Source organism: Sinocyclocheilus rhinocerous, unplaced genomic scaffold (genome assembly GCF_001515625.1).
Source record: "Sinocyclocheilus rhinocerous isolate Xijiao unplaced genomic scaffold, SAMN03320098_v1.1 scaffold2639, whole genome shotgun sequence".
NCBI lineage: Eukaryota > Metazoa > Chordata > Actinopteri > Cypriniformes > Cyprinidae > Sinocyclocheilus > Sinocyclocheilus rhinocerous.
Window position 1 is genome coordinate 191,130 of NW_015644415.1, and position 16,550 is coordinate 207,679.

At 37.9% G+C, this 16,550-nt stretch overlaps 2 protein-coding genes across 2 annotated transcripts in view; both read left to right on the forward strand.

Annotated features, from left to right (window-relative positions):
• The window catches only part of LOC107758328 (grifin), a 4,367-nt gene extending 1,957 nt beyond the window's left edge, over nt 1–2,410 (forward strand). The window contains exons 2-5 of the mRNA XM_016576042.1: nt 17–96; nt 1,386–1,548; nt 1,663–1,851; nt 2,362–2,410. Of these exons, the coding sequence (XP_016431528.1) occupies nt 17–96; nt 1,386–1,548; nt 1,663–1,827 (408 nt within the window). The 3' untranslated portion in view covers nt 1,828–1,851; nt 2,362–2,410. The remainder of the gene's footprint in view (nt 1–16; nt 97–1,385; nt 1,549–1,662; nt 1,852–2,361) is intronic.
• A 2,624-nt stretch (nt 2,411–5,034) lies between these two features.
• On the forward strand, nt 5,035–7,377 carry LOC107758329 (neuropeptide FF receptor 2-like). The gene is made up of 2 exons (XM_016576043.1): nt 5,035–5,163; nt 5,914–7,377. Exon 2 carries the CDS (start codon nt 6,088–6,090, stop codon nt 7,375–7,377), a length of 1,290 nt encoding a protein of 429 aa, XP_016431529.1. The 5' UTR covers nt 5,035–5,163; nt 5,914–6,087.
• Nucleotides 7,378–16,550: the final 9,173 nt, after the last annotated feature.

Genomic DNA, 16,550 nt, shown 5'->3' on the forward strand with positions numbered 1-16,550 from the left:
CCCCATTTTGAATCAGTTTGAGGCATCCTGTCCTGATGGTCTATGTCCAGGATGGAGTATCATCCTGAAAGGAGAGACCCCAGCAGAAGCCAGCAAGTAAGTCTTCAATCCCTCCCCAGCTAACAGGGAATGTTCTGTGAACTTTAGGTAACATTCTGACAAACACTCTTCCAGTAATGTTAATAGAATATTTGTTCAAGGCTATCTGGTTTTTAATAACATTCTGAACAAGTTAGCACAAAAACATTTATACATCATTTATGTAAAGTTTTTCTGAAATATTTTAGTTGAATGTTTGTCTAGACATTACTGCTTAGTAGTTTTAGGTGGTTTGAAGCCTAGGTCTTAAACTCTACTCCTGGAGACCCACTGTCCTCCAAAGTTTATTTCCAACTTGCTTCATCACACTTGTCTTTGATTTTCCAAACAATCCTGAAGAGCTTAATTAGACCTTAATTTACACTCTGCAGGACGGTGGGTCTCCTGGAGCTGAGCTGAAGACATTCCCTTTAATGTTGTCCTTAGTGTTCACATAACCAAGAAAAAAACCTTTTGTAATTATTCAGAAATAATGTTTTCAGAACTTCATTGGAACGTTAGGAAAACATTCTAAGAACATATTTTTTGTTAGCTGGGTCTAAAGCTTATTGCTAAAAAAAAAAATAATAATTTTTTTGTTGCGCAAATGGAATGCTATAGATGAAAGTTGCTTTTGTTATCACACTTCAGTATGGACTATGAGATCAGCCAATGAACCAAGAGAGAGACCATTCTCAAAGAAATCTAATAAGGTCATCTGCTTGTTTGCCCATGCGTTTTAATACACCAGCTTTACGTATCTTCAGCGTTTTTGTCATCTATTTTTTTCACACCCACCTCATTCAATACTTCTGTTCTGTGATAATATCAGTACCAATCTTCTTTTTTGCTTCATACTTCTAGAATCTAGAATAACTCATACTGATGAATTACTCATTCATCAGGTTGTTTATAAAGAATAACTGCAATGAAAACAACTCCACGGCCATAACTAAAGAGCAGTACATAACAATAATAATGTGACAATCATAGGAGACAAACATGTATGTGGCAATTAAATTATATGCTATTCTATTCATAACATTTCTCCTGGGATCCACTCAGATGCTGTTCAATTATTATTCCTATAATAGAGATAGATACAAGCTCAAATATAATCTGGGTCAAACGTCATTTTCTCCCATCATTTCTCGTTTAGCATTCACTTGTAGGAGAGTGATGGAGAAACGCTCAAATGCAAGTACATCATCTTAGCGCAATGATAGCCCTTCAAGCAGTGGTCTCAGGTTCAGTTTTGGCCAAATGATTTGTTCATTACAGCGTATGTGTTTTTCTCTGTCTTCAAGGTTTGAGATCAATTTCCTGTGTGACCACGATGACAGAATAGCCTTCCATTTAAACCCACGCTTCACTGAGTCGGATATCATCTGCAACTCCTACATGGCCAACCACTGGGGGCAGGAGGAGAGGTGCAACAGCTTCCCCTTCGGGATAGAAGAGCCTTTCCAGGTGATAAAGCATCATGAGCACATTTTTATTGACAAAGTATCATGAGCAGCAGGAATTATGTTTGATTATGGGTGAAGATGATTTAGTCAGCATTGACTCCTTGTCTCTCAACAGATTGAAATTTACTCTGACAATGATAACTTCCATGTTTACATTGACGAAACCAAGGTAATGCAGTATAAACACCGTGTGGACGACCTGAAGACCATCACGAAAGTACAAGTGGTGAATGATGTCAATATCTCCTCTTTAGAAATGACCAAAAAGCATTTTTACTAAGTGGTGGGCTGGAAGGCCAAGCAGCGTCTCTACTTCCTCCGCAAACTAAGAAGAGCCAGAGCCCCGGCCCCCATCATGTGCACCTTCTACAGAGGCACCATCGAGAGCTCCCCTCTCTTGCCCCACGCACCACTGAACTCTAACCCTCTGACGGACTCTCCCACTCCCCCCTCCCAAATACACACACACACTGTCACTTTAATCAGTCTGAATAAGCTCTTTTGCACTACAAATCATTATATCTGCACTGTTTGTTTACTTCACTGGTTTGCACTCTTATCTGCCATGTGCCTTGTGCTGCTTTATATATATATAAAAAAAAAAAATTATTTTATTTTATTTTTTTTTTACATTTTACCTTATTGTATATTTGTATAGTTGTATTTTATATTTAATCTGTATCTATCTGTATTTATGTTCTACTGTTAGTGTTATCTGTATGCACCAAGGGTCTGAGAGTAACGCAATTTCAATTCTCTGTGTGTATGTGCTGTACATGTGGAAGAATTGACAATAAAGCAGACTTGACTTGAGATGATTCATATGGAGTGAACCTTGCGTTTGTTTATGGTGGGTTATTGTTTTTTGCATTTCTGTTTACACACCTCAATACTCATAATTATTCTCTTGGGTTAATTATCCTCTGTAAAGGTGTGATTATTAGTATTGACATGCCTTACCTTAACTCCATATTCATATGAATCTGTGAATAAATGGGATGTTTGAAAAGATTCCTGAAGGACTCATCTGGGTGACTAAGAATTTATGTTTTTCCACAAAATCAATGTCAAAAATAGATTCTGCAAATCCATCTGGGTTTGCTTATGATAAAAACATCCTAAGAAAATACTAAAAAATATGCTCATGTAATGCTAGCGGCTGCAGTCTTTAGCCTCTTCGTTAGTGCGTCCGCCTCCCATGCCGGAGACCCACTCGGAACAAGAACGAGGTGTGGCGGTGAGGACCCGGGAGAGAGGGGTTACATTGGTGCCATGACCCGGATGGGAGTGAGGTTTAGGGGGGTGAGTGTATCGGAGGCAAGCGAGTAGGTGCTGTGCAGGTAAACCTCACTTCCCTGATCTCAAGAGAGATCTCTGCAGTCTTTAGCCTCCTCGTTAGTGCGTCCGCCTCCCATGCCGGAGACCCGGGCTCGAGTCCCACTCGGATCAAGAACAAGGTGTGGCGGTGAGGACCCGGGAGAGAGGGGTTACACTCATACAAATAAATATACTTCATTAATACATATGATATGAACATACATTTCATTGAGAAACAACAAAACATCAACAGTCTTGTTCTACTGTGACATCACATGTATCCTCAAAGAACCTAAAATATGTTGTCTTTGCACGGAAGCATTTTACTGAAGCATGAATGTTTAAAATGATACAAAGCATACATATGACATTTAGTCAAACTGACATAAAACTCTTAGTACTTAAACCAGTTTTCCAATATAAAACATACTTATAATGAATACAAATATGTATACCATATGTAGAAACTGTAAAAATTACAAATAAATAAAATATGACTGGCTAACCTTTAACCATATTTTCTCTCTTTAACAGAACTTTATATGAAAAAAGAATAAAATAAAAAGACAAAAATATATATATATAAATACATATTTTACATATACAAAATACATATACAAAAAAATACATATGTTTTTATACATTACACTTTACCGTTCAAAATGTGGGATCAGTACGTTTTTTTGGGGGTCAGAAATGTCACTGAAAGAAATCACTTAGTCTATGCTCGCCAGGACTGCATTTATTTGATCAAAAATTCAGTAAAGACAGTAAAATTGTGAAATATTATTACAATCTAAAATAACTTTTATGTTTGAATGTATTTTAAAATGCAGTTTATTCCTGTGATGTTAAAGCTGAATTTTCAGCATCATTACGCCAGTCTTCAGTGTCACATGATTCTTCAGAAATCATTCTAATATGCCGATTTACTGCTCACTAAACAGTTCTTGTTATTATCAATGTTGAAATATATGTTGATATTTTTTTCAGGATTATCTGATAAATAGAAAGTTAAAATAGAAATATTTTGTAACATTATAAATGTGTTCACTTTCACTTTTGATCAATTTAATGCATCCTTGCTAATTAAAAAAGAAAAGGGGAAAAATTTTACTGACCCCAAACTTTTGAACAGTAGAAAACAAGTGGTCAAAATCTTTCTTTAATCAATGATAATGCACTGTGTTCTCATTTTCTGGCAGAGACTGCATGACGTCAAAGACTGGAGAGTGCTGATCTGTAGCCTAACAGCGACAGGCTAAATATAGATCAAGCAAAGTGCTTTAACAAAGTACATTACATCATAAAGGCACCACATAATATATTATATAGAGAGTGAAAGGCCATTAATAGCTGATAATAGACTGTTTTATTGCAGGTTCCCATTGTGACAGCTTACCCCACACACTGTGACAAAGTAAATGTCTGTGCAAAATAAACTTTCAATAGCATTTATGCAGCTAAGACTTCAAGCTGTGCCTAAATGAAAAAAATAAACCTACCCTGAGAAATATTAAGTAAAAAACAGTGTCTCCTGTGGCTGTGACTTTGCACTCTGTGCTTGATGCTGCAGTGTTCTGTGTCTTAAGAGCAGTGTGTTGTCACAGTTTGTTTTAAGTCTTCAAAGCAGGGTTTGCTTGTGTGGGCTTTTTTTCCACTCGTGCTCATTAAGTTTGGACCGGTGGGTCGCACATGTGCTGATCAATAACATCACTCTGAACTAAGCTATTGACTCGAGCTCTGTATTGATCAAGCTGTTTTGTGTGCTTATTTTTGTTTTTAGGCGTTTTTGTGCTTTTAATGTACTTTTTGTTCTATATAAGGTGAACATTTTATTATTATTAATTATTATTACTATTATTTAATTGAATGATGCAGCTGATCATGTGATGATCTCATGCAGGCGGCACCCATGATGTGGCGACCCGTTCCATGTAGAATAAAACAGACATCTTCATCTTCATCTCATGCGAATATACAGTAGTAGACTATCAAAAGTGCTGTTCGTTTAGTTATGTGTACAACTTTTTTTTTTAGTTAAGCATTGGTGAGTAGCCTACCGCTTTAATTCTGCAGCCACTACACCGCGGTGTGTGCGGAGCGAAGAGGTGAATGAGAAAACTGTTCCCATCACATCAGAGACACGCATCAGCTCCGCCAGCAGAGTCGTGTGAGCCGCATCCGCAGACGCTCATTTCTTCCCATCAGCTGGAGATGAAGGAGAAGCACATTGAACCCAGTCCGTCCTCTGACTGCACATTACGCGCGCGCACCTGCTACTCCACACATATCGTCGGTATGTATTCATATTTCTCTAATTACTTTCTATCTTGCGTCGTTTTGATGCAGTTTAGGCTATACTGTTCATTCAATAATTACTCTAATGCATGACAGAAAGAAATAAGGAGAAAGTGACTTAACTTACAGAGACCAATGCGTAATATGTCAGAGGAAAACTGCTTAGAAACAACTGGATTTTCGACAGTATGTATTACACGCAATTTATTCATTTTAAGCAGCTAGATAAGATATGAGATTTATTGTGGCTCCCGATCCTTCATTCCTGAGAGTTTGCCTATAGGCACGGTTTAATCTTACTTGAAGAAAAATTTTAATATTAAAAGACGGAGTTATTTGTTACTAATCAGTACTAGCCTGTGCTGAGAGTTCATTTTTATTATCTGCGAAGTCCAATAACACAAATGCCTGTTTTCTCTAGGGGTTTTGTTTGTTGGTTTCAAAAACCTAGTTCAAACAGTCTGAAATGAGAATAATTTTGCAAAATGGTGCCCTTAAGGACCAACACACAATATCACACACTATTTATTCTGCACTATTTATTCTGAAATTTAATCTTGCACGACAAATGACAAGATTATGGAGAAAAATGAAAATGTAATATAATGTAAAAGATAAAGATATTTGTGATATTTATCATTAATCGGGCACTGGATTTTAAGGATTACAGTTTAGTCAGTGCAATTACTTGGATTTCAGGTTATCTTGTCATTTAATTTCCCTCCTAATGTGTGTCATGTTTCCGTAGAGGGCGGTTGGCTAAATGATGGATTTCATTACCTTATTCGTTTTGGCTGAAGATGAAGATGCCTTGAGCTTTAGTAATCGACTCTGGGATGTCTGAAGCAGCCTTTGGATTCCAAGCACCACATATCAAAACGTCACAAATATCCCCTGAACCTTTAGGGGAAACAAAAGGAATATGAATTTCACTGCTGGCTTGCTGAAAAAAGAGCTTCTGCTCTCAAACGCCTTGCTGTCCTTGAATGCCTCTTTCCCCGGTGCCGAGGACTTCGCAAATGATGCTTTCCTCCACCAGAGTGGAGAGCTGGAGAGACTGCTGCTGCTGACAATCAAAGAGCCCACCACTATCGCTCTCACCGTCATGTATTCATTATCATTTGTGGTGGGTTTCATTGGAAATCTCATGGCCATTCGAATGCTCACCTGCCAGAAGAGTAAGAGGATGCAGAGCATCAGTGCCACCCGGAGTTTACTCATCAACTTGGCGGTGTGTGATCTAATGGTGGTTTGCATTTGCATGCCCATCACGCTTGGCCACACCATTTACACTGCATGGGTGTACGGAGACCTCCTGTGCCGGGCTGTTCCCTTCATCCAGGCCGTGTCCGTGTCGGCAAGTGTCCTCAGCCTGACCGTCATCAGCGTCAACAGATACTACAGCGTTCACAGCCCGCTGAATTCCCTCTCGTACTTCACCCAAAAGAAGATCTGTATCACCATTGTGTGCGTTTGGATCCTGTCCTCAGTCATTTGCGCACCTTTGCTCTTTATGATCAAGCTGGACGAGATCCACTTAATTGACATCGCCGTGCCGATCTGCAGAGAGCTTTGGCCACAAGCGAGACTCAAGCAGGTCTACAACGTGCTCCTTTTTGTTGCTCTCTACTGCATCCCCGTGACCTTCAACCTAATCATCAGCTTTCTGACAGGCAGGAAGCTCTGCAGGGCTTCTCAACATTTTGCCGACTTCGATCCACACAGCCAGGCCGTGCACGCTTCACGTCTGAAGATGCGCAAGAAGATCGCCAAGGTGGTGGTCACTTTGGTTCTCTTATTCGCCGTCTCCTGGCTCCCGCTTTACGTTGCAGACATCCTGATTGACCGCGAGGTTCAGCCACCTCACTGGGTTCTGCAGACTCGGCCTTTCACGCAGTGGCTGGGTCTCACTAACTCCAGCCTCAATCCCATCTGCTATTGTTTCTTGGGCGATTTATACCGCTCTGCCAGAGCAGTCAGGTCCAGGTATCATCAGAGAATGCTTTCCGTCCTTCGATCCTCCAGCTCTTTTAAACTGTCCGGTTTGCTTTCTCTCAAAAAGCAGAAATCTGGCCGGCGACAAGGTGCCGTGAGCCAGGCGTCGGTGGAGACTCTTTCTGATTGGTGTTCCAACAACAGCCAAATGGTGTCTCTCCAAAGCCTCTCAGAGAAGATAGTGTCTACAAGCAATCCTGAGTTATCGAACTTGTAGTCAAGGTGCATATTATCGAAAAGTACGCAAGGCACTTATAGGGATAGTTCACCCCAAAACATCTTTTGTGTTCCATAGAAGAAAAGAAATGACATGAGATAAGAGAATTTTCATTTTTGGGTGAACAATCTCTTTTAGATCATTTGCCTTGTAGGACGGTCAAAAAGCATGTGATCCTGATGTTTTGATGCAGCATAAGCATAGCTCGTATTCGTAACTAACCGTCCACAGTTACAATGCATTGTCACTTATATTTTACATGATTAGAAGTTGCTTGATGTAAAGTAGGACTTCCTGTAAATAAGGGACAGTTCACACCAAGACAAATGTTTGCATGCGAAAATTCAGCGCTATAACTTTTTTAATTTGAATGAACAGCTGTTCAGACCAACGCAAACATTTGCATGCCATCAATGCAATTGAAAATTTTTTTACGGGGAGATGTTCTAATCTATTTTCTGTTGGACAGCAAAGAAAACCGGCCAACCAATGAGATTCACACTTTTGGTCACATGCCCAGAGCCGCTGCTGTTATATGAAACTACTACTCTCATCTCTGTTCTCCTGAATTTGGTGTTTGATAAACACCATAGTGAATACATGTCATGTGTTGGAAATGTAAAGTTGTGCAGCACTGCTTTGTGTAATGAAGAAACCAAGGTATTTACATTTTTTTCTATAAGCACCATCTACTGTTAGTTAATTTGCCTGCCTGCTCTTTTTTACTCATTGGCCTGAACAGACAAATCACATGCGAAAATAGGACCAAATTTTCTTAGAGAACATTTGTGTTAGTACGGACAGGCCTTTACTTGCCACCAAAAAGCAGGAGAGATGTATTTTAAATCGGGGGTTTTCAAACTGGGGGCCCCACAAAGGCTCCGCAGAAAAAAAGATTTGACATAATATATAATTTCAAAGTTAACTTAACATACTAATTAAACATGTTTAACACAATAATCTTAAACACATTTACTGAATTGGATATTCTAAGTTTCATTCTGCTTTCTACTTTTTCTTCTATTGACAGCTTAAGTAAAAACAAATTAGCATTTTCTTTCCTTATGATCTGCATAAGTTAAATACTAGTTTATATTTGTATCTTTCTAAAGAGTTTCTCTTTGCCACCATTGCCTTTAACTTACATTTTGCTGTTAAGGCAAAATTAGGTAGTGTATAAAACTGCTATGAAAAATTTTATTTATTGTGAAAAGCACTACTGTAATTGAAAATAAAAAATAAATTAAAATAAAAAGTTTCAGGTTATGCATCTAACTGTACTTTAATACTGGTTAGAATAGAAAAGTGAAGTGAATATCTTCTAGATATTTAATCATTTGCTTTGGCTTAAGTGCAATGACAATATAAAAGTCAGTTATTTCATATTTTATTAATTATTCTAGTATCTGTTATTTCACACATTTAATATTTTTCTCATTCAGTGTAAATATGTCAAAAATTATGTTTTAGGAAAGGGGTCCCTCACCATCATATTGGGGTCCTTGACTTAAAAGGTTTGAAAACCCTTGTTTTAAATTATGGTGGATGCAAAAATAAATAAATATATAATTACTAATTGTAATGTGTTTTAAATCGATTTTCCATACTATCTCTATAAACATATAAACGTGTGCATTTGCATTCATAAAAAATCCTACTTGTTCAAGATTTTCAAGAGTGCATGAATGAAATGAAGTTCAGACAGAATGTATAGGTTCTAAATGCCTTGTGAAGATTCATAGCAATTCGATTTAATTAAATGTACTGTGCTTGATTGTGAATAATCATCTGTACTTGCCTTCTTCAATAGAAACCAACGTGAATAGAATCAGATCGTTTGACGGGAATAGATCCACACTCCGAAGAATGAATATAATTTACCACACGAAATACAAACACAATCATCGCCTCTTCATTTCTGACTTTCTGAGATCGAGTTTTGAGAGTTTTGATTATAAAAAATGTACAAAACAGAATTGATTTAAAAATATATATGTTTTTAAAAATCTGGCATATTTTGTTCTGAGGAAATCTGAATGACAGTGGGAATGCTACAATACAGTAACAAAACAGTTTACATGAAATATTCATATATATTCATGTCTTCCACAGATATGTGATTACCACTAGCATTGCCCTTCATATTCATGCTAATTCTGATTATCAACTGTCAAATAACTCAATATGCAGAATAGAGCTTGATTAGCCTATAAGTATTTCACTTTAGTAAGAACGAGTGAGTACTGAGAGCAGATATTGGAAGCTGATGAATAGTAATTCTGTTCAGGAGAGATACAGACCGCAGCAGTTATTAGCCCGAGCTAAGTAGCACGTCTTTCACGGGAACGGGGTGTAACAGAAAATACAAGGAGCACTTCTTGAATAAAAGAAAAAAAAAACAGAATTAGTGAATGTCTTGGAGAGATGGCAGATGTTATCATCCCTCTAGATGCACTGGCATTAAATATAAGCTTATAATCTGAGACGTTCTGTATAAAGTGATATTTTATATTTACCATAAAGCATTTTAAGAATAAAATTGTTGCTTTCATCAAACTTAAGTGATGACAAATTAATTGCTTTGTTATTTTAGTACAATTAAAAAACAACCAAATTTAAATTAAATTAAATTCATAGTCCAAGTCTACAGTGAGATCCACGGTCATAATGAAGAGTTATAAAACATGTTAATGCTTTTATCTTCAATAATATACCATAGGTTTACTGAATGTCTTGCTGGTGGGGGTTTTTTTTCCATTGAAAAATAAAAAAAAGTTTTAAACAAAGAAATAGTTATAGGACATAAAATGAATTCAGAATTTCATATTCCAGGTCACTAATGAAAGAAGCATATGTGTGACACTGATTGTGTTACTCTTTATTCAGACGGTCACATGTTCTTCTTCCACTGAAGCTCAGATGCTCGATGGATCATTTCAAATCATGCTGGAGAGCATCATCATCAGATCAGGTTTGATCATCAAGTTCAAGCAGCTTGAGTGCTTCTACATTGTATATATATATATATATATTGGTCTGTCACTGAACAGATCATTTCAAACCCCTGTGTATTAATAAAGAGCTTATTCTCCCAACTGCTTCTACTTGGAAGTTTCCGGTAACACTTTACAATAAGGTGTCATTTGTTAACATTAGTTATTTATGTGTTAACATGAACTAACAATGAGCAATACATTTGTTACAGTATTTATTAATCTTTGTTAATGTTAGTTAATGAAAATACAGGTATTCATTCTTAGTTCATGTTAATTCACAGTGCATTAACTAATGTTAACAAATACAACTTTTGATTTTAATAATGTATTAGTAAATATTGAAATTAACATTAACTAAGATCAATAAATGCTGTAGAAGTATTGTTCATGTTTAGTTCATGTTAACCAGTACAGTTAACAACTGTTAACTAATGAACCTTATTGTAAAGTGTTACCAAGTTTTCCACTGGATGTCGGAACATGGCTGCAGGGATTTGCTCTCATCAGTGCTCTGATGTGCAGACCAATAAAAGTTCCTCCAAGATAAGTTAAATTATTGTGCAATATTTTTATAGTGTTACAACCCACTCAACCTACTAATAACAACTTTAACGAACTTTAATCTGTAGCAAATGAATATGGGAACATTATATGAAAATGTAAGATAAATAGCACAAAAAATGTATACAGTACCATTCAAAAGTTTGAGGTCAGTATGATTATTTAAAGGTGACATATCATGAAAATCGGACTTTTCCAGGTTTTAAGTGCTATAATCAGGTCCCTGGTGCATCTACCAACCAAGGAAACGTGAAAAAGATTAACCCAATCACTTTGTTTTGGTAAGCCTTTTTCTGCAAGCGTCTGAGAAAACGAGCGCGTCTGATTTCGCTCCCTTGGTGACGTGGCAAAAGGATCTCATTATAATATTACCGCCCCTTAATCTGTAAGTTTACACCCACAGCGCCGTCATTGTGTTTTTGCAAGTGACAACGGTGTACCAGCTCTAATGCCATGGCGAAAGTTTGAGCAAAACATGCTAACTGTTCTGTCTTTGGCTGCACAGACAAGCACAGAACACTATTTAGAGTCCCAGCCTCAGAGGAGACAAGAGAGCAGTGGATTTATTGATTTATTTAATGTATATTGCTGCTGCCACACAGATCTAAAATAAACAAGCGATTTATTTCCCAGCTGTTTACCTTCACAGACATAACCGACTGTTTTTGTAACTCGTGTGTTTTTAACGTAAACTTGTGTGTGAATGAGAACTTAGTTTAGTACTCTCATGCTGTGACAGCCGCTTTTTGTCCATGTGCTTCGGATGTGTGCGCCCAGAAAACCTTATATCAGATGTTTAAACTCATATGGTTTAAAACGCATGATTTCAGTGCGATAAACATGATAATCAGAACCAAAACAGATGTTTTTAGCAGGTCCGAGCTATAATGGTGGAGCTCTATTCTGGAAAAGGGGGCGGGGAGCAGCAGCTCATTTGCATTTAAAGACACAGGCCCGAAAAACAGCTTGTTTCTGCTTCCACTCAAAATAGGCATTTTCAAAATGATATAATAAATGATCTGTGGAGTATTTTGAGCTGAAACTTCACAGACACATTCTGGGGACACCAGAGACTTATATTACATATTGTAAAAAGGGGCATAATATGTCACCTTTAAAGTTTATTGAAAGTCTCTTATGCTTATCAAAGCTGCATTTATTTGATTAAAATTTAGTTTAAAAAAACAGTGATATTATTATATTGTAAAAGTTAGATTTTTCAAATTTGTAAATAAAACAGATAATTGGAGTAGGTTTTACAAGAACCTAATAATCTTACCTAAGAATTTCATGTTTAATTAAATGTGTTCTTTGTAATTATTTGTGAAATTTAGCCATTCCTGAGTGAAAATTGTTTGTATTGTAAATTGTACATCATTGAGTGTACAATTTAAAATAACTGTTTTCTATTGTAAAACATAATGTAATGTAATTTATTCCTGTGATGGAGTCATTACTCCAGTTGTATAACACGCTACTTTAAAAATCATTGCTATGCTGATTTGCTGCTCAAGAAACATTTATTATTATTGTTGAAAACAGTTGTGCTGCTTAATAGTTTTGTCAAAACCGTGATACCCTTTTTTTGTGCATGATAACCTTTTTTATTTTTATTTTTTTTATAAACATACATTTATTAAAAAAAATAAAAATTCCGCCATTTCTACAAATGACTTTCTTAGAATCGAAGTAAATTTATTGGACAAAGCCATGTCCCATCATTATGAGAATAAGGGAAACACAGAGGAAGAGAGCATAATGGGCGTCTCTTGAGCCTCCAATTTTTACCCTCCTAAACACTGTGATCATCATTATCATGTGAACTCCATTGATCCAACCTGCAACAATCAGTTCAGTGGTTTCCAGTGATTTCCAGTCACAGATCCTACTCCTTCACAGTGCAAAAGTCACTTCTATGATTCATGTTAACCTTGGCTCCACCATTGGTTCCATTGCCATTAACCCCAGCAGGATGAGTCTGTGAATAAATACAGACAGTCACACATCATCCAACCAATTCCATCTGTGACATTCCCTTCAATTCCACTAATTTCCTAGGATAAATCCTAGATACCTGTCAGCAGAGTGAGAGCATGTCCTATAACCTCATCAGCAGTGCACGAGTGCGGGTTGAATACACTCATGATGATCTGACCACCCGCTTCCCCCAAAAACATCCAAGATAAACTTTTTATAAAAACATTTATTATAAAAAAAAACATTTAAAAAAAAAAAAAAATGCAAACAAAGTAACTGCATTCAAGTATGCCATAAACATAATGCGTATGTTCCGCCATTTCTACAAATGACTTTCTTAGAATCGAAGTAAATTTATTGGACAAAGCCATGTCCCATCATTATGAGAATAAGGGAAACACAGAGGAAGAGAGCATAATGGGCGTCTCTTGAGCCTCCAATTTTTACCCTCCTAAACACTGTGATCATCATTATCATGTGAACTCCATTGATCCAACCTGCAACAATCAGTTCAGTGGTTTCCAGTGATTTCCAGTCACAGATCCTACTCCTTCACAGTGCAAAAGTCACTTCTATGATTCATGTTAACCTTGGCTCCACCATTGGTTCCATTGCCATTAACCCCAGCAGGATGAGTCTGTGAATAAATACAGACAGTCACACATCATCCAACCAATTCCATCTGTGACATTCCCTTCAATTCCACTAATTTCCTAGGATAAATCCTAGATACCTGTCAGCAGAGTGAGAGCATGTCCTATAACCTCATCAGCAGTGCACGAGTGCGGGTTGAATACACTCATGATGATCTGACCACCCGCTTCCCCCAAAAACATCCAAGATAAACAATGCCATACCACTCGAAAATATCCAACATACAGGCCATTAGTACCCATGCTGTGTTCCAATGCAATTACAGGACACGATACTTTATACGCAAATGGTTTAGTATCAAATCCAACAGTGACATCAGAGGTCACGGATTATATACGGCTAATACAAACATTCAAGGAGTGGATCCCTAGAGCTCCTTCGCTTTCATCCATTAGCTGTGCCGCATCATCTTGTGCCCACAAATTCTCTCAAGATGTCAAAGGGAAGACCAGAGGGAATATAAATCTACAAAGGATGGTTGCTGCAGAATATAGTTAAGATTGGCCTTTCGATGCATTAGGATGCAGTCAGGAGACAGATGACTTCATCATCAGTAAGGATGCCCAGTTGACCTGAATCTCCTGCCTGAATCACATCTAGAGTGATAAATCATCAAGTAATACAGTTTAAGTGCTATTGTCTCATATGTTTAGATCTTTAGATGAGCTCTTTATGATAACAGATCAATTAAACCTTTGCAGTTTCCAAGAAGGATGTCATGTGTCAAATGGACCATGTGTATAATCCATTTAGAGGTCTCACCATTCTTTGGGTCAAAGACAAATGACAGGGTCAGTAATGGAAAAAAACGAAAAATCCTTTAAAAGCTTGAAACACATGTGCCTAGAAATAGAAATATAATCTTTGTATTCATGTTGGTATATAAATATTTATATCACTTTTAAGAAAACATTACATTTAATCTGGTGTAACTTAGGTAAAACTAACAACTTTTTCATTTCAATACACCTTGAATATATATGTGGCTGTACACATCTTAATCATTATTTTCACAGACATTTTAAAATACTTCTTCCCAGGTATATGTCCAAGCAGTGGCGGGCCGTGCATTTCACACCTAGGCCTTCAGTGGCGTCCTACATGAATTAATCCATCTCTTCATACCATCATAATGATGCCACGGCTATAGAAACCATAAATATTACACAGTAATGCAGTATAACAGGGCACTACATAACAGACAGGTATCTTATGTAGCGAGAATGAATGCCAGCTACAGATAGCCGCTCGGACTACGAGCTAAATCGTGGCTACGCTCAGGCTACGTATTGAACATGTCAAAGAAATGAAACCAAACAACTTGTAAACGCTGTTGACTTTGCTTATATGATGGAATATCATACATCTCATAAGTTATTTAGCCAAAAAACGACATTAAACAAAATGCAAGGTTATTTGGGCTAGAAGTGGGTTACACATAGCCAGACTGTAACTGGTCTATACTTAACCGAGACGTTGAAATGACGGCTATTGCTTGCTGGGCGGTTGATACAGCTCCACTCGGGAAACTGAGATATTCTTACGGAAACTTAAACCTGGCTTTATATCGCGCAAATAACATCAGCAAACAACGCATCAAGCGATAAAAGAGTCAAAAATGAAAATGAACCTACACCATGGGGGACCCGAGTTAACGCGGGGCCCAGAAACTTTTGTGGTGCCCCTGGCTAGATGACCTTGATTATAGACTACATTTTCCCACACTGATAATTCTGAAGGCCTTAAGGCAGATTTCTTTGACCCTGGCAACACCATTGCTGAAATATGGTTGGAAAAAAGCTCTAATATAAACATACACTGCTGGAAGAAGTGCAACCAAGAGAAAAGCTATGAAATGAAGAGAATAGACTATTGGAAATAATTTAATACACATTCATGGAAAAATATATTAAAACTAAATCAGTGATTCTGATAGTGTTTAGGCCAGCAGAGAAGGCTTTGCTGGCCCTGACGGCCCACCAGTGTGTCCAAGTATATGTCCATATGCACTGATCAGCCTTTAAAACCAACAGTCAGTTTTTGAATTTCATGTGTGGGAAGCAGGAAAAATGGGCAAGTGAAGAGATCTTTGACAAGGGCCAAATAGTGATGGCTAGATGAATTGGTCAGAGAATCTCCAAAAAGGCGAGTTTTGTGGGGTTTCCTGGTATCCAGTAGGTAGTACCTACAAAAAGTGGTGCAAGGAAGGACAGCTGGTGAACCACCGACAGGCTCATAGGCATCCAAGGCTCATTGATGCTCGTGTGGAGCGAAGGCTTGCCCGTCTGGTCCGACCACACAGAAGAGCTACCGTAGCTCAAATTGCTCAAAAACTTCATGCAGTCCATGACAGAAAGGTGTCAGAATACACAGTGCATCACAGTTTGCTGCATTTAGGGCTGCATAGCCACAGACCAGTCAGAGTGCCCATGATGACCGCTGTCTACTGCTGAAAGTTGCTCTAATGGGCATGCGAGAGACAGAACTGGACTGTGGTGCAATGGAAGAAGGTGGCCTGGTCTGGATCGGTCCATGTGTGTCGTTTACCTGGGGAAGAGATGGCAGCAGGATGCACTATGGCAGGAAGACAGGCAGGCGGAGGCAGTGTTATGCTCTGGGCAATGTTCTTCTGGGAAACCTTGGGTCCTGGAATTCATGTGGATGTTACTTTGACATGGCAATTGCAGTGGCCCCTTTCAGCAGGATAATGCACCTGTCACACTGCAAAACTGTTCAGGAATGGTTTGGGAACATGACAAAGGGTTCAAGATGTTGCTTTGGCCTCCAAATTCCCCAGATCTCAATTCACTTGAGCATCTATGGGATGTGTTGGACCAACAAATCCATGGAGGTCCCACCTTGCAACTTGCAGGACATCTGCCGCTAAGATACCAGATAACACAGGACATATTCAGAGGTCTTGTGGAGTCCATGCCCATTATGCCCCAAAAACATACCAAAAATAATTTCACATATAAAAAATAT

What these genes read in the sequence shown, in the direction of transcription:
- LOC107758329 (XM_016576043.1), top strand. Translation starts at nt 6,088, where the DNA reads ATGAATTTCACTGCTGGCTTGCTGAAAAAAGAGCTTCTGCTCTCAAAC.